General features: G+C 43.5%; 1 protein-coding gene and 1 long non-coding RNA gene across 3 annotated transcripts; one reads left to right on the top strand and one right to left on the bottom strand.

Annotated features, from left to right (window-relative positions):
* Positions 1–436: 436 nt before the first annotated feature.
* On the top strand, positions 437–4080 carry LOC118787655. The gene is made up of 3 exons (XR_005005387.1): positions 437–558; positions 2265–2902; positions 4046–4080. It is a non-coding gene; the product is annotated as an uncharacterized LOC118787655 (long non-coding RNA).
* A 12109-nt stretch (positions 4081–16189) lies between these two features.
* LOC118788109 (carbohydrate sulfotransferase 8-like) lies at positions 16190–24513 on the bottom strand. 2 transcript variants are annotated; one of them, XM_036543983.1, is made up of 3 exons: positions 24127–24513; positions 19395–19435; positions 16190–17438 (listed from the first exon to the last, which is right to left on the bottom strand). In XM_036543983.1, the coding sequence occupies exons 2-3, from the start codon at positions 19401–19403 to the stop codon at positions 16356–16358; spliced, it is 1092 nt and encodes a 363-aa protein (XP_036399876.1). In that variant the 5' UTR covers positions 19404–19435; positions 24127–24513; the 3' UTR covers positions 16190–16355. The 2 variants fall into 2 exon arrangements, with proteins under 2 accessions (XP_036399876.1, XP_036399875.1); XM_036543982.1 differs by lacking the exon at positions 24127–24513 and having other exon boundaries at positions 19395–19513.
* Positions 24514–25094: the final 581 nt, after the last annotated feature.

Raw genomic sequence — 25094 nt, 5'->3', positions numbered from 1 at the left:
GGGTTTTTCCCTGTCCATGTGCTTTTGTTTTCCTTGTGTTCTAGCCCTGCCCCGCTCTCCACCTTGTCTCCGCCCACCTGATTGTCTCCACCTGCCTGCCTGCACACCTGCCTCCCATCACCTAATCAGCCCAGCCCTATATCTACCCTGCTTGTCTCTGTGTTGTTTGCCAGATCGTTTCAGTGTTTTGGCCTGTCTCGTTTCCTGCCTGTTTTCCTGTTTGGATTTTGCTGGTTTTTGCCTTGCCTGTTCCTTGACATCGTTTTTGCCTGCCCTTCTGTCCTGATTGCCTGATCTGCCTGCCTTCATGGTTTGACCCTGCCTGTTTCTGTTTTTGATTCCTGTTTTGCCCTTGGACTGCCTACCTGGTATTTTGACCCTGCCTGTTTTTGGACTGCCTGCTTGTTTGACGATTCTGCTAATAAACGCCTGGAATTGGAGCCCTCGTGGTCCTCGTCTGAGTCCGTGCCTGAGTCCTGACACCCCTTGCCTGAGAGGTAAAAGGGGCTGTCAATTTCCCTTCCACCTCCTCACTTTAAGTTCATCTTCATGGGTTAGGTGAGTTTCTTGAAGGAATACTTTGTGTGGAATGTTAGATTGCAATACTTTAATCCTGTTCATAACTTGTTTGACCTTTTTTGTTTTTTGTAGCCCTCTGCAATTCCAGGATGTAATTTTAACCTTTAGTTCAACAGACATATAGACAAATGACTTTGAATTTCCCTAACATTTTGAGTAATTTGAGTTCAATGTTTACTAAAAGAAAAATGATGCAATTTAATTTTCAACCTGAGTCTTGTTGGCCTTGGCCCATTTTCTATGAACGTGTAAAAACACATTTTCATTGAGTGCACACTGTGCACCCCCCTACACATTTATATTACATATGTGGTGTTCAGGTCCACTGGACCCGAGGGTAATAAAAGTGTGAATTGTAGGTGAAAACAAGTAAACATGGTAAAAATGAAGGGAAAAGGTTTGTGTACCTTCACTCTCTCCCTCCTACCTGGGCCTGCTGTTAGTGAGTGTGTGTGTGTGTGATTCACTCACACACTCACTCTCAAAGATTATTTCTTTTCTTTTCAAAATCGGAAACCAGTGGCAGATTTAGGTATGGTCGACATGGGCAGCCACCTAGGTCGGCATCTTGCCAGGCGTGGCCCGGGAAAGAATGCTGACATTTGCGATTTTCTATCACTCATTTGCACGTCACGTCAATGATATCATGTCAACGTGTGGGTCAATTAATCTTGTCGGAGTGGGCACCCTGATTCTATTTTGTGAGCTAGGCAGGCTACTGCCTGAGAAGGTCTAATACGGGAGGGGGGCAGGGGGGTAGGTTGACCTCAGGTCTCCCCACTGGAAGCCTGAGGTAGGGGGAGCGGGGGAATCTATCAAATAGCGCACCTCTAACTTTGTACAGTACTAATGCAATTAGTAAAATCAGTCACACTACAAAATGCTACCAAATAAACCACAATTCATTCATAATACTGTGAATATATGGTTTCACAGACATGTTGCATTTTTTTTTTTTAATTCTGGTTTGTGCAAAATCATTAAGAATATAAAACCAGTCTGCACACCACCAAGGTGAACTGGTTTAGTCTTGACTCTTGGTTCACAGTGTTGGGGGATGCGTAATGTATTGATGCTCGAGTGCCAAACCAACACAAATGGATAAAAGGTCTAAGCCATCAGGTGCCCAGTTTAGGAAAGAGGAAAAGGGTAGAAACACGCAAAAGGTATGCAGCTATGTCATCTCTTTATGAGTATAATATTATGCATGTAATGAAAGGCTAGTATAACACCTATGTTAGCCTATGTTGCTTGCTATGCTATTACACATAGGCTGACAATATTCCATTTTCTGTCCAACTAGCTTACATAATTTCAGTTTCAACATGATGATGTGCAACCTCTAGCAATACGATTACAACCTAACACATTGATTTGATTAACTTTCATTGAGGTGACATTATAAAGGTTTTCTGTGATTGTATTGACTAGGTCCTGAGCTCAGTAAGGGGAATTTCCAATGCTGTAGGCCAGGGGTCGGCAACCTTAGGCACGCGTGCTACCATTGGCATGCTGGCGATAAGTGTGCGAGAGAGAATTTATTTTTTTTAACCCTTTCGCATGTAACTTATTTTTTTATGCTATGTAGCGTGCGTGTTATGTTACATGGTTCATTGTGTTTTCATTAGCATTATTAACCTTCAGTTAGCATACTTTGGGGTTCATATCCTTGCTGGTGTTTTCAGATCCAATGGGGAATCTACAGAATCCCTGTGGGATGCAGAAACAGAACTTTTCAGTGCAACAATGTCTCTGGAAAACTTCCACATTTCCAGGATTATCTGCTTTGATAACCGAGACACCAGACCAGCTGTGGGACAAGTGGGTGGACCGCCTTCCCTGTTTTACAGCCCTGGGCCCAATGTTACTGTTGATGAGCAGCTTATGCTATTTAGGGGCCGCTGCTCCATCAGGCAGTACATACCGTCTAAACCCACAAAAAAATGGAATCAAGATCTGGGCTGCCTGTGATGCTGCTTCATCACATGTGTGGAACTTGCAAGTGTATACGGGGAAGCCAGATAGAGAAGCCCCTGAGAAGAACCAAGGGATTTGAGTTGTCCTGGACATGACACAGGGACTCTGTGGCCACAAGATCACAAACTTTTTTACTTCACACAAGCTGGGACAGGAGCTCCTAAAGATGAAGCTGACAATGGTAGGAACAGTACAAAAAACAAGCCAGAGCTCCCACCTCAACTGTTGACTACACAGAACAGGCCTGTCAACCCCAGCCTCTCTAGCCATTGTGAGGAGGATTCAGGAGGAGGATGCTGGTGCCCCATCCGCCTGACCCACAGAACCACCAACTGCAGTACCTGAAGTAAGTGTGAGTGGTGATGTTGCATATGTATGTGTCTGACTCTCCTACCTTGACCCGCTGTAATTGTGTGTGTGTGTGTGTGTGTGTGTGTAAAATTCCTGAGCTAAGTGTTTTCATCATTCTAAGCTGCAGCTAGCAACAAAAGGAAGTGCTGCAATGTGTGTGGACCCAAGAAGGACAGGAAGACACAGTATACATGCATCAGGTGCAAGAAATACATTTGCAATACACACAGTAAAGCTCTGTCCCTCATGTGTTGTGTAGACCGGCATGAATATGTGTTCAATGGAGCTTATTTATCATTTCCATAAAATACTAAATGTAAATTTTTTTTTTTTTCTTTCCAATTTGTTCAGTTCAAAGCAATAAACATCAATAGTGATAACCTTTTTTCATTCATATTTGTTCAAGATAAACATGATTTATTCCACCAATGTCTTAATGATTTTTGTAAAAGAAAATTATAATTATCACAAAAAACAAATAGCACTTTTATTGATAAATGTGATCTAGCAGAGATAAATGGCAAACATGAACCCTATATGCTGTCTATATTGCTTGTAATTGAGAAAGTGATCTGTTAAGTATTTTTTCATAAATTATTATGCCTGTATTGTTTTAAAAACCCAATAATGTTGTGGGTCCAGCAGACCCACAAATATTGGGTGAGTAACAAAAAACAAACACCACACAAGGGTTAGCATCGTATTCCACTTCAAAGGACTATTCATAAAATATATTCACTGGCTGATACAACTTAAGAAAGGCTTTGTTTATAACAGAAGCGTGTGAGGTGTAGCGACATTGCAGTAACGTAAGTAACATATAGTGCAACAGGAGGAGGGTGAAGAAAATAGGAGAAATTAGTCTGACAGACATACAAATTTAATCAAAACTGCCACAGCACTTAAGCTTAATGAAAGGTCATTTTAAAAAGCTGGGGCTTTTAATGCGTGATGAATCAGTATAATCCTTTGCAAGCATTTCAACTGCTTTGAAGCAGTTAAACAAATTAAATTCAGATAAACGTCAATACTGTGTATTGTGTCAGATCTACTTGACTGAGTTATATACACTGATGAGCCAAAACATTATGACCACCTGCCTAATATGCTTTTGGTCCTCCATGTGCCACCAAAACAGCACTGACCCACTGAGGCATGGACTCTGCAAGACCCCTGAAGGTGTCCAGTGGTATCTGGCACCAAAACATTAGCAGCAGATCCTTCAAGTCCTGTAAGTTGCGAGGTGGAGCCGCCGTGGATCGAACTCGTCGGTCTAGCACATCCCACAGATGCTCAAACGGATTGAGATCTGGAGAATTTGGAGCCCAGGGCAACACCTTGAACACTGCATCATGTTCCTCAAACCATTCCCGAACAATGTGTGCTGTGTGGCAGGGCGCATTATCCTGCTGAAAGAGGCCACTGCCATCAAGGAATACCATTGCCATGAAGGGGTGTACCTGGTGTGCAACAATGTTTCGGTAGGTGGCACGTGTCAAATTGATGTCCACATGAATGGCCGGACCCAGGGTTCCCCAGCAGAACATTGCCCAGAGCATCACATCCCTCCTCCGGCTTTCCGTCTTCCCACAGTGCATCCTGGTGCCATCAGTTCCCCAGGTAAACGGTGCACACGTACACGGCCATCCACGTGATCTAAAAGAAAACGGGACTCATCGGACCAGGTGACCTTCTTCCACTGCTCCAAGGTGTGGTTGGTTGGTTTTTCACCCTCTCAGGAGCAAATTTAAATTTTTAAGTAGAATACTTTGGCTAGCTAGTAGGGTAGTTTAGCTAGCCAGCCAGTTCACTTGTTTTTACCATTCTTCAGCGTTTGTTTTTAGGATATCCAGATTCTGGTTGTGTTAGCGCGTCTGCTTTTGCTGAACTGTAAGTGTAGTTTTATTTTATCTAGGCTTAGTGGCATTTCTTGTTTAATGTCTGCCTTTGGCTGTTCTAAGCCACCTCAGTGCTTTTAGCACTTTTTAGCTGGTAATTCTGTCCTGGCAGTAAATCTTTATTTAGGAAAAGTGCACTCAGTTAGGAGTGAAAAATGTGGCCAAAACTGTGCGAGAGTTGCAAGATGATCGGATTTCTGGAGGGAGACCTCCAGGATGTGACCGTTGCTGACTCGTTGAGCACTTGGAGAACAAGATTCTTGATCTTGAGGCCCAACTAGCTATACTCCACACTAATCCTGAATTGTTAGTTCCAGGAACTGATTAATACGCCCTATAGGGAGATAGTGTGCTCACCAAAGTCAGGTAGGGGGGAAGATATAGACCAGATCGGGTGAGAGGGTGAGAGAGCTGGGTTACAGTAGGGTGTAGGTGTAGAAAGGAGTGGACAATTCCAAGAGGGGTGGCATCTCCGGAGATTGCAGTGACCAACCACTTCATGCCACTGCAGGACGAGTTGGCCCACAATCCTGAGAGTGGGAGAACTGAAGAGCCCCAGGGCACCCAGACGGCCTCATCCTTCAAGAAAAGAGAGTTAGGGTGTACTCACACTAGGTCCGGTTGCCTTGTACCGTGCCTGAGCACAATTGTCCCCCCTCCCCACTCCAGGTCCGAGCACGCTTACATCATCATGATGCAACTTTTCGTGTTGAAGAAAAGTGCTCTCGCACAGCACAATGGAGTCCATCATTGTACTTACTTTGTGGCTTATTTGGAGTGACACACGGCCCTCTCACATGCCTTAGATTTATCGATTATGCAAAACAGCGATTTTCATTTAATCGTGCTGCACGTATAAAGATTTTTACAGAGGCAGCTGACGTTTCAGTCATTATGCTAAGGGACAGACCAATATTTTGTGTGAGATTACAGTAGCCTAATCACAATAATGTTAGCTAATGTTAACCAGTTAGGGCTACTACTTTTGTGTGCACTACTGTCATCATTATAACAACAAGCATCTTCTATTACTGCTTGGATAGTACACTTTTCAATTCATTTGAGAATGTTTGGGTTAATAACGGGTCTGGTTCTCATCTTATTGATGAACGTGAATTATAGTCTGTGAGTAAAGCAGCTCCAAATTCCTCCATCAACGTCAGCTACCTCTGTAAAAAACCTCCTTATACATGCAGCACAATTAACTGAATCGCTGCATTGCATAATTGATGCTAACTGGCTGGGGAGCTAACGTTAGCTATCTAGCGATAGATTTGAAAAACACACACAGCTAGTTAGCTAACAGGCTACCTATCTGAACGATTGTTGAAGACTAGCTATTTAAACAGGTTGGCTGCTTCCTTTGTGATACTCTGACTAAGCCCCTGACAAGCCCCTGCTTACATCGCCACGTAAAGTATGGTTCGTTTTATTTCGCTTGCTAGTAATCAAGCTAATGTGGGGATCCACAGAGTTATTTTTAGGTATAGATCTACAGAACTAACCAATTGAATTTTGGAGGTAGGCAGCTTATGTTTGTATATTTGTGTTCTAGCTAATCAAATGATGGTTTAAAAGATTTATTATGACTGGGGGTGTAACTAACAGATATCCAGCTAACTGTTGCTATCACAGATATATTTGTTAAATGGGACAGTCGCATCATTGACGTCTTGTTCGAGTTCCGTGCTCGGGCACGGTGAGCGATTACACTGATGCGTACTGTGCCCGAGTCCAACTGAACCGTGCCTGAGCCCACCTCTTCAAGCGGGCCCGGGCACGGTATGGAGCAATCACACTAGTCAAATAAACTGGACTGTGGGGGTCAAACGTGCTCGGGCACGGTATGGATTGCCTAGTGTGAGTACACCCTTAGTGATTGTAGGGGACTCAATCATTAGAGGGGTAGATAGCATAGTGTGTTTGCGCGACAAGGAGTCTCGCATGGTATGTTGCCTGCCTGGTGCCCAGGTTGGAGACCTCCTGGAACATGCAGACAATCTCCTGGCCAGAGTGTGGGAGGATCCAGTGGTCATTGTCCATATTGAAGCCAATGACATAGGAAGGGGTAGGTTTGAGGTTCTGCAGGACAAATTTATTGAGCTAGCAGGGAAGATTAGGAGCAGAACCTCCACGGTAGTCTTCTCTGGAATTCTACCGGTACCATGTGCAAGCAAAGGGAAGCAAGCCTTTATATGGAGGTTTAACACATGGCTACAAACCTGGTGTAGGAAAGAGGGGTACAGGTTTATGGGGCATTGGGACTCCTTTTGGAACAGGGGTGACCTGTACAAGCAGGATGGATTACACCTGAACTGGAGGGGTACAGCTGCATTGGGACAGTGTATGCTTAGGGTAGCAGAGGGTTATTTAAACTAGGGCTTGGGGGGGCAGGGTGATTATACAGTGAGATGGGTAGGGATAGACAGACTGCCGGAATAGAACACACCATGACTAAATATTTTATTAGTAGCAAGGGAACCATGATTGCAAATCAGTCAGCGCAGCACTGTAAAAGAGGTGGTTTTGAGCTGCTGGGGGTAGAGAGGAAGGACAGGAAAAGCACACGTAGTACCCTGAAATTCCTCTGTTTAAATGCTAGAAGCATTAAAAATAAAATATTGCATCTAGAAACTAATGAGTAATAGTAATTATGATGTTGTTGGGATCACAGAGACGTGGCTTGGGGCATGGGATGGAGATGAGTATAACATGGAGGGATACAAGCTGCTAAGAAAAGGTAGAACCAAGAGAGGAAGAGGAGGCGTAGCTCTCTATGTAAAAGAATCTTAATATTCAGGAAATTCCAGGAATGGAGCCCCTTGGTGTTAGTGAAGACATGGATTACAATATTGGGGGAAAATGTAAAGGGTCTGAATGTCGGAGTATGTTATAGGCCACCAGCCTCAGACAGCAGTGTCAACAGTATGCTCTTTGATAATATTAAGCTAGCATGTCAGGAGGGTGAGACAATAGTAATGGGGGACTTCAGTTACCCTTCAATTAATTGGGAAGCTGTGTCAGATCAAGGTAAATGTGAGGAAGAGTTTTTGGAAACGACTGTTATTTGATACAGTCTATTACTCAACCTACGAGAGAGAACATAATTCTAGATATGGTTCTGTGTAATAATCCTGATCGAATTTGCAGTACTGAGGTAGGGGAGCCACTTGGAACAAGTGACCATAGTGCAGTTACATGTGAAGCTTATTGGCAAGTTAAGTCTGCATTCTCCAATGCTAGAGTTTTCAACTTTAGATGAGCTGACTTTATTAAGATGCATGATTATACAAGGAATATAAACTGGGTACCTTTTCTAGATGGCAAAACTGATTTAAAAATGGAAAAATTGATGGAAAAATTGATTTAAATGATGCAGAAGTACTAGATAAACTTCATAAATTTAAAACAAATAAGGCAGCAGGCCCCGATGGAATATATCCAAGAGTTCTCAGGGAACTAGCGGAAGCCTTAGTTATTTATTTTTTTTTTAGTTTGAGTTATTTTTAAACAATCCCTTAAAACTGGAGAAATACCAGATGACTGGAAACATGGCAGTGTAGTATCTATCTACAAGAAAGGTGACTGGACTGATCCAGGAAATTATAGGCCTGTCAGCTTAACTTGTATCACATGTAAATTACTGGAATCCAACATTGGAATTATACTTTAGACAAAATGGTATCTTAAATGATAGCCAGCATGGTTTTAGCAGAGGGGGGTCATGCTTAACAAACCTCCTAGACTTTTCTGAGGAAGCTACAGTGTGTTTAGACTCAAACCAAGCTTATGATATCATCTATTTGGACTTTCAAAAGGCATTTGACAAAGTTCTGCATGAGAGGGTCATAGTGAAAATGAAATCTGCAGGAATTACAGGAGCTATCACTGAGTGGGTTGTCTAGTAGAAAGCAGACTGTAACTGTGGGAGGAATTGTATCAGAGCAGGGTCCTGTATGAAGTGGAGTCCCGCAGGGATCGGTGTTGGGGCCTTTTTCTAATTCCTCATATACATAAATGTGTCAGGGTGCAGGCACGGACTCAGACACAGACCAGGGGAGTCCGGGTTTCACTGGCTTTAATTGACATTGCTGGGCAGGCTCGAGGTAGCAGTACAGGCAGGGTCAAAACCAGAAAGACAGTCCAAAGCAAACACAAACCGGGAGTGGGGATCGGGAACGGGAACAGGCTGGGTCGGAACCGGGTGGTCAGTCAAATCAGGCGACCAAGGCAGGAGCGGCAGGCGCTCGTAGAGCTGTATTCAAGACCACCTTTGGCGAGTCCAAGACAAGTCCAAGACCAGGACTAGTTGAGACCGAGTCCAAAGAGGTCCGAGTCCAAGACAAGACCGAGTCCAAATGAGACATAGTCAAGACCGAGACAGAAAAAAATAATCCTCTTTGAGACCACTTACTTACCTGTATATTATTTTTGTGATGCTAGAGACACAGTATATCTTCTATTTTAAGATGATCATTTTGCACTATTATTTGTAATGACCAAAAAGCAAGTGCAGTGTAACAACACTGTAGGATCAAATTAGGCCATATTATTTACTTTAAGTATAGCCATTTCACTTGATATCATACTCAATACTCTCCAAAGACAAAACAACATGTAACCCCCACCCTGAGAAGGATGTTGTACCATATTTGTGATGATAAAAAAGCAAGTGCAGTGTAACGACACTGTAGGATAAAATTATGCCATATTGTTTACTTTAAGTTTAGCCTTTTCACTTAAATGTGACACAAAGCTGATGTCAATGTCAATGCCCGTTCTAGATGGATTTTGAATTAATTAAACCAATGCATGTTTTCTGAACAAGCTCGCTTTAACCCTTTCGCATGTTTATTTTACGCTATGTAGCCCGCGTGTTATATGGTTCGTTAGATTTTCATAAGCGCTTTAAGCTTGTCATAGTTTTTGCTGCCGCATTTGCTATATTTTTTATGTTAAATCATTGTTTCCTCAAAGCTAAAATTAGCTAGAATTTTCCAATCTCGTGTTCAAATCATGCCAGCAGTGGTGATTCTAGACTTTTTTTCTGGCCCAAGTGGAGCACTGATTCATTCAAGGGTGGATAACGCCACATCCACAATAACAGGAATAGGCGCATAACGAATATTTATAATTCCCCCCACACACTAAAAGCACTACAAGATGTGAAATTAGCACAAATACAATACAGGAGCTAAACCATAAACCATAAACTAACCATATGAACACCATATTCAGAGGTAAATAACGCTAAATAACGCTAGCTAGCTAGATAGATTAGCTAGCTAGCTAGCTACCTTGCTAGATGGGCAGATAGCTAGCTAGATAACTTTGCTTCCTAGCAAGGGCCATAGTGTTGTAAACTAACTCACATGCTAACAACCAATTACACATATAGAATGGCTGTTTCTTGGCTATATCAAAAAGTGTACTTGAATTTTTGAAGTCAGTCACTCCTGACTCCCGCCTTGATTTGAACCACCGAGTACGTCAAAAGTCCCGCCTTCGACCTGGTTTATGGCCAATCATAGACTAGGAATTTTGGGTGGCACCCGGGATGGCCAATCAAATCTCCAGGGTGGCCCGTGCCCCCCGAAGCCCCCCCTCTGGCCCCGCCCCTGCGTACCGGTGTTAGCATACGAGCTAAATGGCTGATCACATTGGTGTGACTTTTTTTTTTAAACTTTTAAAAACTTTTTTTAAAGGCAGCTGTGCTCAGTCGAGACCAATGGCCAAAATTGAGACAAGTCCGAGTGCAAATACCAACGACTCCAAGACAAGTCTGAGACCATAGAAAAACCGTCTCAACTCCGAGATTGGACTCGAGTACTACAGCCCTAGCAGGCAGAAACGAGGTATGAAGATGGGCAGGAGTCAAAACAGATTCAGCAGCACGAAAAACAAGCAGGTACGCAACAGGGAAAAACGCTGGAACAAACTAGCAACAAGATAGAGACAAGCAGGGTGTAAATAGGGCTGGGCTGATGAGGCAATGGGATGCAGGTGAGCAGGCAGGCAGGTGGAGGCGAACTGGAAATCAGGTGGGCGGGGACATGGCGGAGAGTGGGGCAGGGCTGGAACATATGGGAAAACAAAAGCACATGGACCACATTTAAAGACGGGGGGAACACAAAAACAACAGCTAGGGGGCTGAAGTACTGAGAAAATGATCTTGATGCAGAGGTTATTAGTAAAACAGTAAAATTTGCAGATGATACAAAACTAGGGGGTCTAGCCAACAGCATAGAATCAACTAAGGTAATACAGGAAGACCTAAACGGTATCCAAAAGTAGGCAGATACCTGGAAGATGACATTCAGTTTAGCAAAATGTCTTGCATGTGGGAAATAAGAACCTTAGACAAAACAACTTTTTTGGGGGAAAAACTAGACTGTGCTCAATTTGAAAAAGACTTGGGAGTAATAGTTGACCCAAGCTTAACAGGATCTAGGCAGTGTGCAGTAGCAGTAAAAAGGCCAACAGGATGCTGGGATATGTAGCCAAAATTATTGATTATAAATCTAAGGTTATATTGAAATTATACAGTGCTTTAATCAGACCTCACTTGGAATATTTTGTGCAGTTCTGGGCACTGCACTATAAGAAAGATATTGAGGTTCTTGAAAAAGTTCAAAGAAGGGCAACCAAATTAGTTCCTGGCATGAAATATAAAAGCTACGTGGAAAGACTCAAGTTACGTAATCCATTTAGACTTAGCGAGAGGAGACTTAGGGGTGATCTAATAGAAGTTTTTAAATTTATAAAAGGACTCAATAAGGTTAACTACAATACATTTAGGGTGAGTTCAGTCTGTAGAACAAGGGGACATAAATGGAAACTAGTTAAGTGTTAGTTCCGCACTGATATAAGGAAGTATTATTTTACACAAAGAGTTAATACATGGGATAGGTTGTCAGGTCATGTAGTTGAGGCAGAGACCCTTGCTGTGTTCAAGTCCAGACTTGATGCAGTTTTGGATACTCTGTAATTGTAATGGTGAGCTTAGATAGATACAGTACTTTATTTATCCCCAAGGGGAAATTCCAGTGTTACAGTAGCAATTCACATAATGACAAAAGACACACATAACTTACAGAAACACACACAATGTGTAGTTGGGCCAAATGGCCTGTTATCGTCATAATATGTTCTTATGTTCTTATTAAAATTTTCTGTGAGTTGTGCCACAGTAGATCTTCTGTCGGTTCGGACCAGATGGGATAGCCTTTGTTGCTCTCGCGCATCGATGAGCCTTGGGCACCCAACACCCTGTCACCGGTTTTTTGGTTTGGTTCTTGGACCACTGTTGGTAGGTACTCACCGCTGTTGACCGGGAGCACCCCACAAGCCTTGCCGTTTCAGACATGCTCTGACCCAGTTGTCTGGCCATAACAATTTGGCCTTTGTCAAAGTTGCTCGGTTCTGTACTCCTGCCCATTTCTCCTGCATCCAACACGATGGCTATGAGAACTGATTGTTCGCTTACCATCTAATCTACCCAGACCTTGACATGTGCCCTTGTTTGGAGATGATCATTATTCGGTTCACTTGTGAGTGGTAATGTTTTGCCTCATCAGTGTATATGCACTTATTTGAATTGAATTACATTATTGTCTTTGGTAAAGACAAATATGTGGTGGAAAATGAGTAAAATTCAGTAATAAATGGTTGGGCCATGTCAAGCTATGTCAATTTTGTTTTAATACCATGGTATATCTATAACCCCCATTGGTTTTACAAAATTACTTACACCAATGTCTATCTAAGCAGACTGATCATGTATTGGCTTTAGTATTCACACACTTTTTTGCAATAAGATGGGTATGTGAGTAATCACCGCAAACTGATTTTGATTGTACTCATAAAGTGTTGCCCAGGTTATCAGCAAGAGAAACACCAATAGCAAATGCAATATTCACCATTGTAAATTTAGCAGTCCTTAGAACACTTTTGTATGACATTTACCACCACATCCCCAAGTTCCTTGGAATGAATTATTTAGAGGAGTCAATGTAACATGAAAGTGAAACAACACGTAACATGAAAACAAAGGATTTTATATATATATATATATATATATATATATATATATATATATATATATATATATATATATATATAGGTTATACAGAACTGGATAAATAGGAACACATTGCAATCTTAAAACACTATATGAACAAAAGTATTTGGACGCCTGACCATTACATTGTAATGACATTGTATTCAAATACATATACTTTAACATGGAGTTGGTCCCCCTTTTGCAGCTATAACAGCTTCCACTCTTCTTGGAAGGCTTTCCACAAGATTTTGGAGTGTTTTTGTGGGAATTTATGCCCATTCATTCTGTAGAGCATTTATGAGGTCAGGCACTGATGTTGGATGAGAAGGCCTGGCTCGCAATCTCTGTTCCAGTTCATCTCAAAGGTGCTCGATGGGGTTGAGGTCAGGGCTGTGTGCAGGCCAGTCAAGTTCTTCCGCACGGAACTCATCAAACCATGTCTTTATAGTCCTTGCTTTGTTCACTGGGGCACAGTCATGTTGGAATAGAAAAGGGCCTTCCCCAAACTGTTGCCACAGAGTTGGAAGCATAGCATTGTCCAAAATGTCTCGGTATGGTGAAGCATTAAGATTGCCCTTCACTGGAGATAAGGGGCCTAGCCCAAACCCTGAAAAACAGGTGTGGCCAAATACTTTTGTCCATATAGTGTATATGTAAAGGTACGGTCTTGTGAAGTTTTCAGATTGCTAGACTTGCAATGATTGTAAGAACAAGGCTGATGTGCTGTTGTCAGTTGGGACACTGTGTTGAGAGGAAGTTTTATTGACACAATGACACAATGCCATGGTGAGACCATGTAATACTCGCTTCAGCTGCATCTTAGTGAAAGCTGGATAAAATTTTTTGCAAAAGGCAAATGGGCTGGAAGAAATCGTATCTTGATGGAAATATATAGTGAGAAAGGGTTTTGTGATGGTATGCAAATTTGTACTTCATAAAGAACATCATCATTCAAAATATATATAAATCAATTAAAATATCTGACTCAGGGGAGCTGACCTTTCCTTCTTGTAACTTGATTGAGAGTCTTTTTCCCCAATTACAAGGCAAGAAACTGCATGAGCCACAGAATTATGATTGGGTGCACATATTTTCGTCTGATGCAAGTGCTTTAATTGTATCTTGTGTTAGCAATGCAATGTCCAATTTGTCAAAACCACAGTATGCTAAACAGACTGCATGTGTAGGCTGTTACAAACCTCATTACGCAGCCCTGCTGAAAAATCCTCTTGTGAAGGCATGCAAAGTTTGCGGTTCCCATTGCACTTCCCATGCCATAACTCTGCTGCTTTTGGGTAAAGTTTGACCACAGCAGGGGACAAAAGTTTTTTGCATAAACCCTTGAGATGAATTGGTAAGAAAAAGAAAAGAGCAGTGTGCCATACAAAGAAGCTGAAGGCAATTGCAAACATTTATTCATACACTCAGCAAAAATAAAATCACCCACCTGAAGAATGTCTTCCTGATATACACCTGATAATCGGCATTTTACAATAAGGCAAAGGGTTCAAGTTCATGTTTCTGTATGCTTGTGCACTGACAATAAAACAGTTATACATTCACTTGTTACAGTATACATTTGAATAAGTCTGTATTGTACCCATAGATTCATTAATTGCCCAAGAACTTCAGGGGAGTGGGGAGTAGTGTGTGTTTAATTTTCAAGACTACAGTCACACTCACCTTGTATCATTGAGCCAGAGCAACTACCAGCAAACTCAGGACAGTAAGACCTTCAGGACAACAGATTTGATTATTTGGGAACTGCAAAGCCAAAACACTACATAAAAATAATCTATAACATGATTTTTAACAGGTTAAAGGCATTCTTTGATAAAAATATATTAAACTAAGTGGGACGTGTACAATGTGGATTGTTTCTTTTATCATTGGTGACATAAATATAACCAACCTTCGTGTGTACCAAGTGGACAGCAAAAACACATTTGGTCATTTCTGTTACTGTGCCCTCTAAATATTTTGAGAGAAGTCTGCTAGATTTCTCTCCTCCCATCATGTTCAGGACTGCAGGGAATTGTGTACATTAACATAGAGAGTTGGGCATCCCACTGATTGGGCTAAATTTCTCTGGCCTGTAACTCTTGCTGCCGTGTTGTCTCCATTAGTAGTATTATTGTGATGGACTTGTTTCCAACATTCAAACATGGTTTGCGAAAAATGGTTTTCAGGATACAGTTTTCTCTGAACATGATAACTGCCTACAGCAGTGGGTACCCTGGTGAAAGCAGCTTTTTCAAAACAGCTCAAACAAAACTCTCCTGGCGACTGTGGGACCCATTGACGTGCGGTCCTCTTTCTTGAAAGTGAACCACATAGCGCTTTCACATAGTGGTGAGGTCGAACCTGGACTCAATCTGTGTCAGTAGACCTCGGTCTAGGAGAGTACCGGTCTGTACTACAGCTCAAGCTGAGTTAGGGCTGTTTCCTTATGTAAACCAGCATGCCCAGTAAATGTGTCTCATTTTAGGTCTTCCAGTCAGCAACCCCCAAGAGGGCCAGAGGCGACTGGTTGCTGCACATGCATCATAATATTACTGAACAATGAATGACTTAATAAAAACATAAGGACTTCACAATAAAAGCTTTGATTATGATGTAACCCATTATACAAATACATAGAAAAAAAAAAATAAAAAAATAATATATATATATATATATATATCTAAAATTTATTGCTGGTTTACATAAGGAAACAGTCATGACTCAGTCACGACACATCTTTCAGGAAAGAGGACTGCACAAATGCACATTAATGGGTTGCACAGTCACCAGGAGAGTTTTGTCTGAGCTGTCTTGAAAAACCTGCTCTCACCAGGGTACCCACTGCTCTATATACATACATACATACATACATATATATATTCCTTTGAATTTTTTTTACGTTTTTAAGTAGGAGGTTTGGTGACATTGCAGTGGCTTATGTGTCACAAGGGTGTTTTCTAAGTGCTAATCGAGTACACAGGGACCAGCCTGCCTGGTAGTGAACAATTTAAATATTGAGAGCATGCTCTTTTCTAAAATGGTCTGCCAATCAAACTCTGCGCACTGTGGGTGTAGAGATGTTAGAGCTCATTTCCAAACCCTACATAAGCCTACCTATATCTGACATTTTAGAAAAATGCCATTTTTGGTTGGCCTTGCCCCCCACAGCATTGGCCTACTTTTACGGAGATCATAAAATAAAAAAAAACATTTAGTAATTTTGTAATTTTAAAGATTTCAGGGATATGTATATGGTGTATTCCTATAAAAAATCTTTACTAATCATTTTGGATTGATGTGTAACACAGATCCAGTTGGGGGTGATCTGACAGGTTCTTTTAATAAAGTAGATATTTCTTCATTCTTAGAGATTAAGTGAAAAAATCCACACAACTTTTGGGGGGGGTGGCATCTGATCTGTGATAAGCCTGTGAAGCGAACATGGTGAGTCCGGCCAGTCTACTGCCAGTATACTGTCGCAGGCCTCAGTATAGATCTTTGAAAGGCTTGGAATAGTTGAACATCAGGTAGTCCATGTAGTAGAAGTCATAGGCCCTCTGCCTCTCAAAGGCGTTGAGCTGTGCAAAGTAGCGCTGTGTGATTTCGGCCGAGGTGCGCACGGCATGCGGGTGCCTGTCCTTGAAGCTGGGGAAGGTGAGGTTGCTTGGGGCACCAGTCTTCCGCAGGAGGAAATTGGCCTCCTCCTCAATGGCCTCAAACTTCCCAATGAAGTCATAGTCCAGTAGGCAGGGGCTGCAGAGCTGGTTGACGTGCTCCCAGTGGATGTCCATGCCCACTGGCCGATTCACGTCCAGGAGGTACTGCATGAACTCCTTGAAGGTCACACCAGTGCCTGTCCTGAGAGCCACCTGTGAGGCGTTGGCACGATATTTGGAGATGATAGGCTTCCCAAACACAGGGTGGTAGTAGGAGTTGGGGTTCTCAAACTTGTCCCGGTAGGCCGACACCAGCCTTTCCAGGGGCTCACGCACGAAGAGCACTTTGGTGTAGCTCTGCAGCCGCTGGCCAATGCCCTGCCGGTCGAAGCTGTCTAGCCGTTTGAGGTGGTTGCCGTAGTGCACGGCGTCATGCTTGATCTCATGAGTGGATGAGGCTACACCCCCAAGCACCATCAGCACCCTCTTCCAGTTGGAGCAGCCTACCTTGGGCACTTCACAGTATAACAGCTTGTAGCGGTCCTCCACAAAGATTCGTGACACGTGATGGAGCGTTACCGTCTGCTTGATGTTGCTCTTATACTTTGCGCACACCTCCTTCATGAGCCTCTTGCGTGCCTCTTGGACCTTCGAGAGCCTCCACCAGCTGTGCAGAGAGGGGCTGAGTGGCTGCGCAGCAGGGGGATTCTTCAGCAGCAGCTTCCTCTGGCGCTTGGTGACCTGGTTAAGGCCGATATCCAGCTCCCGGGAACCCAGGGTGGAGGACCGATGTGGCCAGTCGAAAGCTGGAAACTGCATGGGTGTGATTTGGCTGGACAGCCCCCCTGTGGCTGGTCTCTTGCCTTGACCAAGCTCATTTTTCGTGCCCTCTGCATCACGAGCACACAGGTCCTGCAGCACAGAGAGAGACAAGTAAACCTTCACATACCACTGAAGAAAAGAAATGGATGAAATTGACTATGACTAAAACCCAGGAAAAGTGGTGAGATGTATGGGACATTTATAAATCTGTCTTATTATGGACAGTGTGTGATATTTATGTCTGATTATAGCCTTTCCCTGGGTTAACTTTTCAAATCCTTGCTAGCTTGCAAAAACAATATATATTTCAAGACTCAAGTACAGTATCTTAATTGATAATTGGAAGAGGTCATTTTTACAGAACATTTTTAGTACAACTCCTGGTTCCCTTTAACTAAATGTAAAGTTGTCAGTACTCCGGCCCCCTAGCTATTGTTTTTGTGTTCTCCCCATCTGTCATTGTGGCCCATGTACTTTTGTTTATTGTTTTCCTTGTGTTGCAGCCCCACTCTCCGCCCTGTCTCCGCCCACCTGATCGTCTCCACCTGCCTGCCTGCACACCTGCTTCCCATCATCTTAGCCTAGCCCTCTATCTACCCTGCTTGTCTCTGTTTTGTTGCCAGTTTGTTGCAGTGTTTTTGTACCTGTCTCGTTCCCACCGTGTTTTCTGCCTGATCACTGTTCCCCGAATCGACCCTGCCTGTGCTTCGACCTTGCTCCTGCCTTCACCTGATCTACCTGACTACTTGGTTTGACCCTGCCTGTCCCCGGCTTTGATTCCTGACTGCGTTTGGACTGCCCGCCTGGTCTCTACCTTGCCTGTTTTGTTGTTACAATTCTGCCCTGCATCCTTAATAAAGCCACTTGGAATCTGGAGCTCTCGTGGTCTGCACCTGAGTCCTTGCCTGTGCCCTGACACAAGTAGGCTTCTCAGTTGAAGTTACATTACATTATTTAGCAGATGCTCTTACCCAGAGCAACTTACATAGGTTACAGTTCTTTCCAATGTTATCCATTTATACAGCTGGATATTTACTGAGGCAATTGTGGGTTAAGTACCTTGCCCAAAGGTACAGCAGTAGTGCCCCAGTGGGGAATTGAACCAGCAATCTTTAAGTTACAAGTCCTGCTCCTTAACCACTATGCAATGCTGCCGTCTGGGAAAAACTACGGGAAAAATATCATACCAAACATTGAACACTCATCAAATGCAATAATAATTGTTGCTCTACTCATATCAGCCACGTGAGGGGACCATTTCATCACTGTTCATCCAATGGTGCAACCTTCCCAGCTAAATTCTTTCACACTTTCTCAGGTGACTCCAATAAACAATTAACTAAGCTATAGTTGTCTAATGGCCGTATGTGTTTTAAATTTAAACTGCTTGACAGTCCATATAAAGATGCTTTACGGCAACGTGGTTCTTATCCAGGACTTTAGATAAAGCCATAGGACGGAGCGCAACTGCATTTTATGTCAGCAGTGCAATTTTCTTATGAGCCACCGTTCACTCGACATTTAACATTAGTTCAGATGCACAGCAAGGTGCGATTCCCACAGAGGTTACCAGAGAGAATGGACTGAACTCTTTTGTCTCCCAGCCCGCTCCACGTGAGGAAATGAGTCCCGGTTTGCAGGCAGATCAGACGCCCACAGCTAGGATTAAAAGTGATGTACCTCTGTTAATCTACTGTATATTGATTAGTACAGCACAGATGGGAGCAAACAAAGGTCAGGAGGAAAGAAACAAAAGTTGTGCGAACCATGGCAATTAGTCTCCACATTCTCCATACATGCCAGCAGTCCCACCCGCTGCACAGTTACAAAGAGCAACCGGTAACTTAAGTATTGTGAAAACATTGAATGTTACTATAAAAGAGTATCTTCCAGTGCTCCAAGGGCTCCTTGTTGGCCGTGTTTTGATACTGACAGTGAGTGTGGCCAAATAGCAGGCTGATTGTGTGCTGAAACGATGTGGTTTCACGACAGGCTTTATCAGTGGTCGGTTGGGCTTCTTGTCTTGTGACATGGAGTTAAACTCACCTTTATCATTGTCTGTCTGGGGGTGATTCTGAGCTTCACTCCTTGAGAAAGAGAAGAAAGAGTCATTAAATTACATCTGTGCCATTTAAATATGCTTTATAAATGGGCCCTGAAGCAATTGAGCCTTTCAACTCCACAAGATATAAAATGATTTGAAAAGTGATGATTTGGAGTCACGAAAATATTTGAAAACTGTGATAGATCTTTCATCATCTGTTAGGTCCCCAGCAGCAAAAAGCTGCCTAATAATTATGCACACCTGAATTTAAGGCATTCCTCACTTTACGACACACCCTCTTTCACAGAGTGAATAATGAGGTTAATATCATATTTCAGTTGAAAAGAATGCTCTTGGAGATGCTATTTCATTAGAATATGGACTTTCATAATAATTATGTACACAGTGTATATATACAGGTTGCCCTGGACTGGAGCACACCACCTTTCAGATATATTGTTATCTGGACATCATACATTTTGCCACATCACAGCAATACCTTACAGAACACATATAACCATAGAATCTCATTTAAACCTACACAGACGATACACAGGCTGGAATTTTATCATCAATGAGTTAAGCACTCCCCATTGGTGTGGTGGTTGTCTCTTCAAAACGTCTATAACAGGGGTATGGTCACAGGTGTGTGCCTTTTCCCTGTAACCACTCAGTCACTATACACTGCCACACATGACAAGCCAGTGAGGAAACCTACAGGATTATATGTTTTTCCAACATCCATATTTTGTGATTGGTTTAATCTTTTCAGATGTGTAGTTATTCTACTAACTGACCAATGTAGATAACTCTTGACTGTTTAACTCTTGAAATCTGGCTCTGATGTTTGGAGTAATATTACCACAATCCCTATGATTATATAACGGTCCCTCTGTGAAGAGATATTCAGAACTTTCTTTTTTGATTTTCAATAAAAATAGGGAGTTATGCCATTTTGTGGTCATGTAGGGATTAAATAGAACTCTGAGACTTAGTCAAATTCAGAATCAAAGAGCTATCTCAAGGACCACCTTCCCTCCCTGAGTCTAGTGCCATCGCTAGTAGGACAACTCCTGTTCCGAGGTCACCAGTCTTATGAGTCCAAGCAGTGTGAGCATCCAGTGACACCTCTGCCTGAATAGCCTGTCAGTTCCAATCTCAGGCTGGACATGATGAAAGATCTGCACAGACAGGCTGCAGCAGTTCCTCCTGGTAATGAAATTTGCGTTAAAACCCCAAGTTTAACAGCAAAGTCACTGATCCTTATAAGCCTGATTTATAAATGCCTAGTACATCCAGTCATATATATATATGGACACTGGGGTCCAAAATTATTGGGACACACTTTTTTTTCTGAAAACCCACAATATTTTTGCTGCATATTCCATCAGACATTGGGAAAGTCATATTTATGTCAATGTCAATTTGAGCTTCATCTTCTGTGACTATGTTCCAACCTTGTTAGGTTTATATAGGCTTCAGTATGAGTGTTCAATTAGGGGGCAGGGCAATGTTCAATCAGGCCTAATTGAAGTGATAGTCATTTTTGTTCACTTGTCTGCACTCAATTAGTAAGTAGGTACCTTAGGTACCTTTTAAAATTAAGTTAATGTCATGGAATTGTCAGTTTGTTTGGCAGAATTAATGTCATACATATTATTAAAATGTTAGAAATAAGGGTAGTCATCAGGCAATTGTGTGCCAACCACATAAAGAGATGTTTTGAAAATGCTAATAGTTGCCAAAACATGTAACCGTTTTCGCCGCACCATAAATTAGGTTCGAGTGATAAAACTAATAGCTGCATGGACACATCCACACTTAACCACAAAATGCCCAGGTGTCCCAATAATTTTGGACCCTAGTGTATATAATATACACTATATGGACAAAATTATTTGGCCACACCTGTTTTTCAGGGTTGGGGCTAGGCCCCTTATCTCCAGTGAAGGGCAATCTTAATGCTGCAGCAAAATAATTTTGGACCCCAGAGTGTGTGTCCTATATATATATAGGAAGTCCTGATGAGATGTCAAGATGTGCCTGAGTTTTTTTTTTCTTCTTATATGTGTTGCTTGTTTGTTCTTGTATTGTGAAAACCGATAAACACATTCATTTAAAAAAAAAAAAACAATGAGGTGTTCCAAGGAGCAGTGGTATTACAGTGTAAGCTTGCTCTCATTGATGTAACACGTTATAAAGACAGACAGTGACTGACAAAGCAGGGAACCAGCTAGACCTCATCCTGACATGCAACTGCATCACAGACAACCTTCTTGTCACACATCTACACATATGTTATCACTTCTTCATTCAGTTTATTGTGCATTTCCTTCCATGTTCACCACCCTCTACTCCTCTTGTTTCTTTTTGCTGCAACCTCTGTTCCCTTTCATCCGCTCACTTTTCCTCCCTGGTCTCTGCCCCCGCCCCCCCCCCCCCCCCCCCCCCCCCCCCCCCCCCCATTCCAACCACTTTTCCTCACTTGATGTTGACACTCTGTGCTCCACCCTAACCTCCTGTCTTGACAGCATCTGTCCTCTTTCCTGCAGGCCAGCACATGCGACAACCTTCAGCCTCAGGACAGGAAATGGCGCAAATCCTGATCTGAGCAAGTATCAATCTCTCCTCTCCTTTTTCTCCTCCAACATCTCCATTGCCAAGGCCACTTACTACCAGGGAAAGATCAATAGCACTTCAGATACCCATGAACTGTTCACAACATTCACCTCCCACCTCTGCCCTCCACTGCCTCCACCCACCACCTCTCTGACTGCTGATGACTTTGCCACTTTTTGTACTGAAAAGCTGGAAGATCTCAGCATTTGGTTCTCCATTCCACACATTCTCCTCTCCACCCAAACACAACATATTACTGTCCACCCTATTACTGTTCTTCCCTTATTAATGTTCTTCCCTATCTCTAAGGCTGATGTCTCCAAGCTGCTCTTCTCCAATCGACTCACCACCTGCCCCCTGGACCCCATCCCCTCCTATCTCCTACAAGCTATCTCTCCCACACCGTACTCGCGCATATCATCAGTGTGGCCCTGCGCATATATAACACTAGGTAGAACCTTTATGGTAGTCTACTACGCCACTCCCTATTATAAGGGTGGGAGGACCGTAAAATGTAGGCCTCGGCCGGGGTTCCCTACACAACTATGTCTGTCTGCACAGGTGGGCATAAATGCAAAGGCTGAGATACCAAAATAACAGTTCAAATGCGCCTGCATGATATTTACTGCTGAGTGAGCTGCAGACCCAAATCGTCTATTGCCTTGCGGTGTAACTACTGACCGTGGGAGGTTATAAGGGTTCAAATGTTGACCTGCCTTCTTCCGAGAGGAGCATCGGATCCCTCCTTCCTCTGCTGACAAACTTACTTGGGGGTTTGTCTCCTGACATGATCTTTGCCCTGGCTGAGATGCCCAGAGGTGGCCAGGAGACCTCCTCAACAGCAGATCTGTAACATTATCTTCATTGTCTTCACTGTCATTTTTGTTCTGTGCCCTAGAAACCTGGAGGGGATCTGAAGGGGCATGGCTATTTGGTAGAGAGCCAGGGGCTAGCACCGTTGGGATAACCCGCAACTCTGTACGGTGAATGTTTCTCTCAGGCTCGGAGTTATCCAATGGGCGGATGGTATACACTCTTCCTGCCTCATCCAGGCACTTGACTACTCAATACTTAGTGGAGTCCCACACATCCTGAATTTTACTTTGACCACGGGTGTGATTCCTCCGGTAGACAATGGTGCCTTCCAGAAGTAGAGTCGTTGTCTTCTCTGGCTGCTGTAGGGCCCAATGGGCTGCCACGGGATCCAACTGCCTCTTAGGCGTGGCATATGTGAACTTAAGATGCTCTTGGTGCTCTCTCACCCAATCATCCACGGAACCCTCAAAAATGTCCTCTCCCACAGCTCCCAGCAGAGCATCAAACACAACAATGGCTTATGACCAAACATCAGCTCGTAGAGGTAATAACTGGTAGGTTGGTGGATGGTGGTGTTATAGGCAAAAAGAATCTGGGCTAGGTGTTGTGGCCACCATTTCTTCTTCTCAGGGGGGAGGGTCCGCAGGAGGTCATGAAGGGTGCGATTGAATCGCTCGCACTGTCCGTTTCCTTGGGGATGGTACAGAGTAGTGTGGCTCTTTTCAACACCATACAACTTACACAGACCCTGCAGTAGCTCCACCTCAAAATTCCGCCCTTGATCGGAATGGATCAGGTGCGGCACACCGTAGATGTAAAACCACTTCTCGGTCAAAACATGAGCTACAGTGCACGCCTTGTGGTCTGGGGTGGGATATGCCTGGGTGAACTTAGAGAACACATCAGTTACAATGAGCACATTCTCTTGGCCATTGCTTGCTTGCTCCAACACCCTGAAGTCGATTGCCACAATTTCCAGAGGTTTGGATGCCATCAAATTGCCCATGAACGTTCGGACCTTGGGCTGAACTGCCTTAGCCAGCACACACCGCTTGCACTCCTGGCAATACCGTTCCACATCCCGTCTCAGGTTTGGCCAGTAGCATCTCTGGCGTATGAGACAAGTGGTTCTCTCGCTACCCTGGTGACCCTGATGGTCATGTAGCGCAGAAAGCACTTCGGACTGCAAGCATTTCGGTAGTACTAACTGTAAGACTTCACCCCCCCCCCCCCATCTGGTGGATAAATCAAGCGGTACAAGACCCCATCACAATCTCGCAACTCCCGCCGCTGCCTTACCAATTCCAAAACTTCTTCCGACTCCCCCTTGCGCTCCCCTGCTGTAGGTGGTTGACCTCTCCCCCTGTAATGCAAAAAAGGGCCTATCACTGGGTCCATTTTCTGTAAAGCTTGGAGATCAACTTTCTCTCTCACTGGAAAAGCACCGACCATGGAAGTAGCGGCGGTGACTAGGGTACCAGCTGGGGATGCCTTAGCCCATGCTGGAATCTTGATCCCTGGGACTACGTAGGGTACAATCCTAAGGGTGGGAGATCTAACTTGACAAGAAAGGGCATCAGCATTAGGGTTCATAGCCCCTGGGCAATACTTGATTTCAAAATCAAACAATGCCAGTTGGGAAGCCCAACGTTGCTCCACTGCTCCCAGTTATTTGCAGACTGCCAAGCTAAGGGGATTGTTATCTGCAAACACAGTGAATTTAGCCCCTAACAAGTACTCTCTAAATTTCTCTGTGACAGCCCACTTCAAAGCCAACAATTCTAGCTTCATGGAACTATAGTTGGACATATTCCATTCTGCTGGGTGCAAACCCCGACTCGCGAAAGCTACTGGTCTCCTCTTTCCATCCTGATCTTGGGACAGTACTGCCCCCCGGCCTGCATGACTAGCATCAATTACAGGAAAAAAGGGTTTTGAAAAATCAACATACCCCAGCACAGGGGCACTCACCAGCTGCTCCTTCAAGGTGAGGAAAGCCACTTTGCACGCCTCGCTCCAATGATCCTCTAGCTTACCGGCCCCAGGCTTCTTCTGGCTGCCTTGCGGAGCACCCACCAACCTGTGCAATGGTGCTGCATGATTGGCAAAGCCCTCCACAAAATGGCAGTAGTATGAAGCAAATCCCAAAAAGGAATGCAGCTCCCTAACACTCTTTGGACACTTCCATTCTGCTATGGCCCCTATCTTTTCCGGATCAGTTGCCACCCCCGCTGCAGAAATAAGGTGGCCAAGATATTGAACCTCTG

The sequence above is a fragment of the Megalops cyprinoides genome, chromosome 13 (assembly GCF_013368585.1).
Source record: "Megalops cyprinoides isolate fMegCyp1 chromosome 13, fMegCyp1.pri, whole genome shotgun sequence".
NCBI lineage: Eukaryota > Metazoa > Chordata > Actinopteri > Elopiformes > Megalopidae > Megalops > Megalops cyprinoides.
The sequence above is the reverse complement of the archived record's forward strand: the minus strand, read 5'-3'. Positions and strand labels throughout refer to the sequence as shown.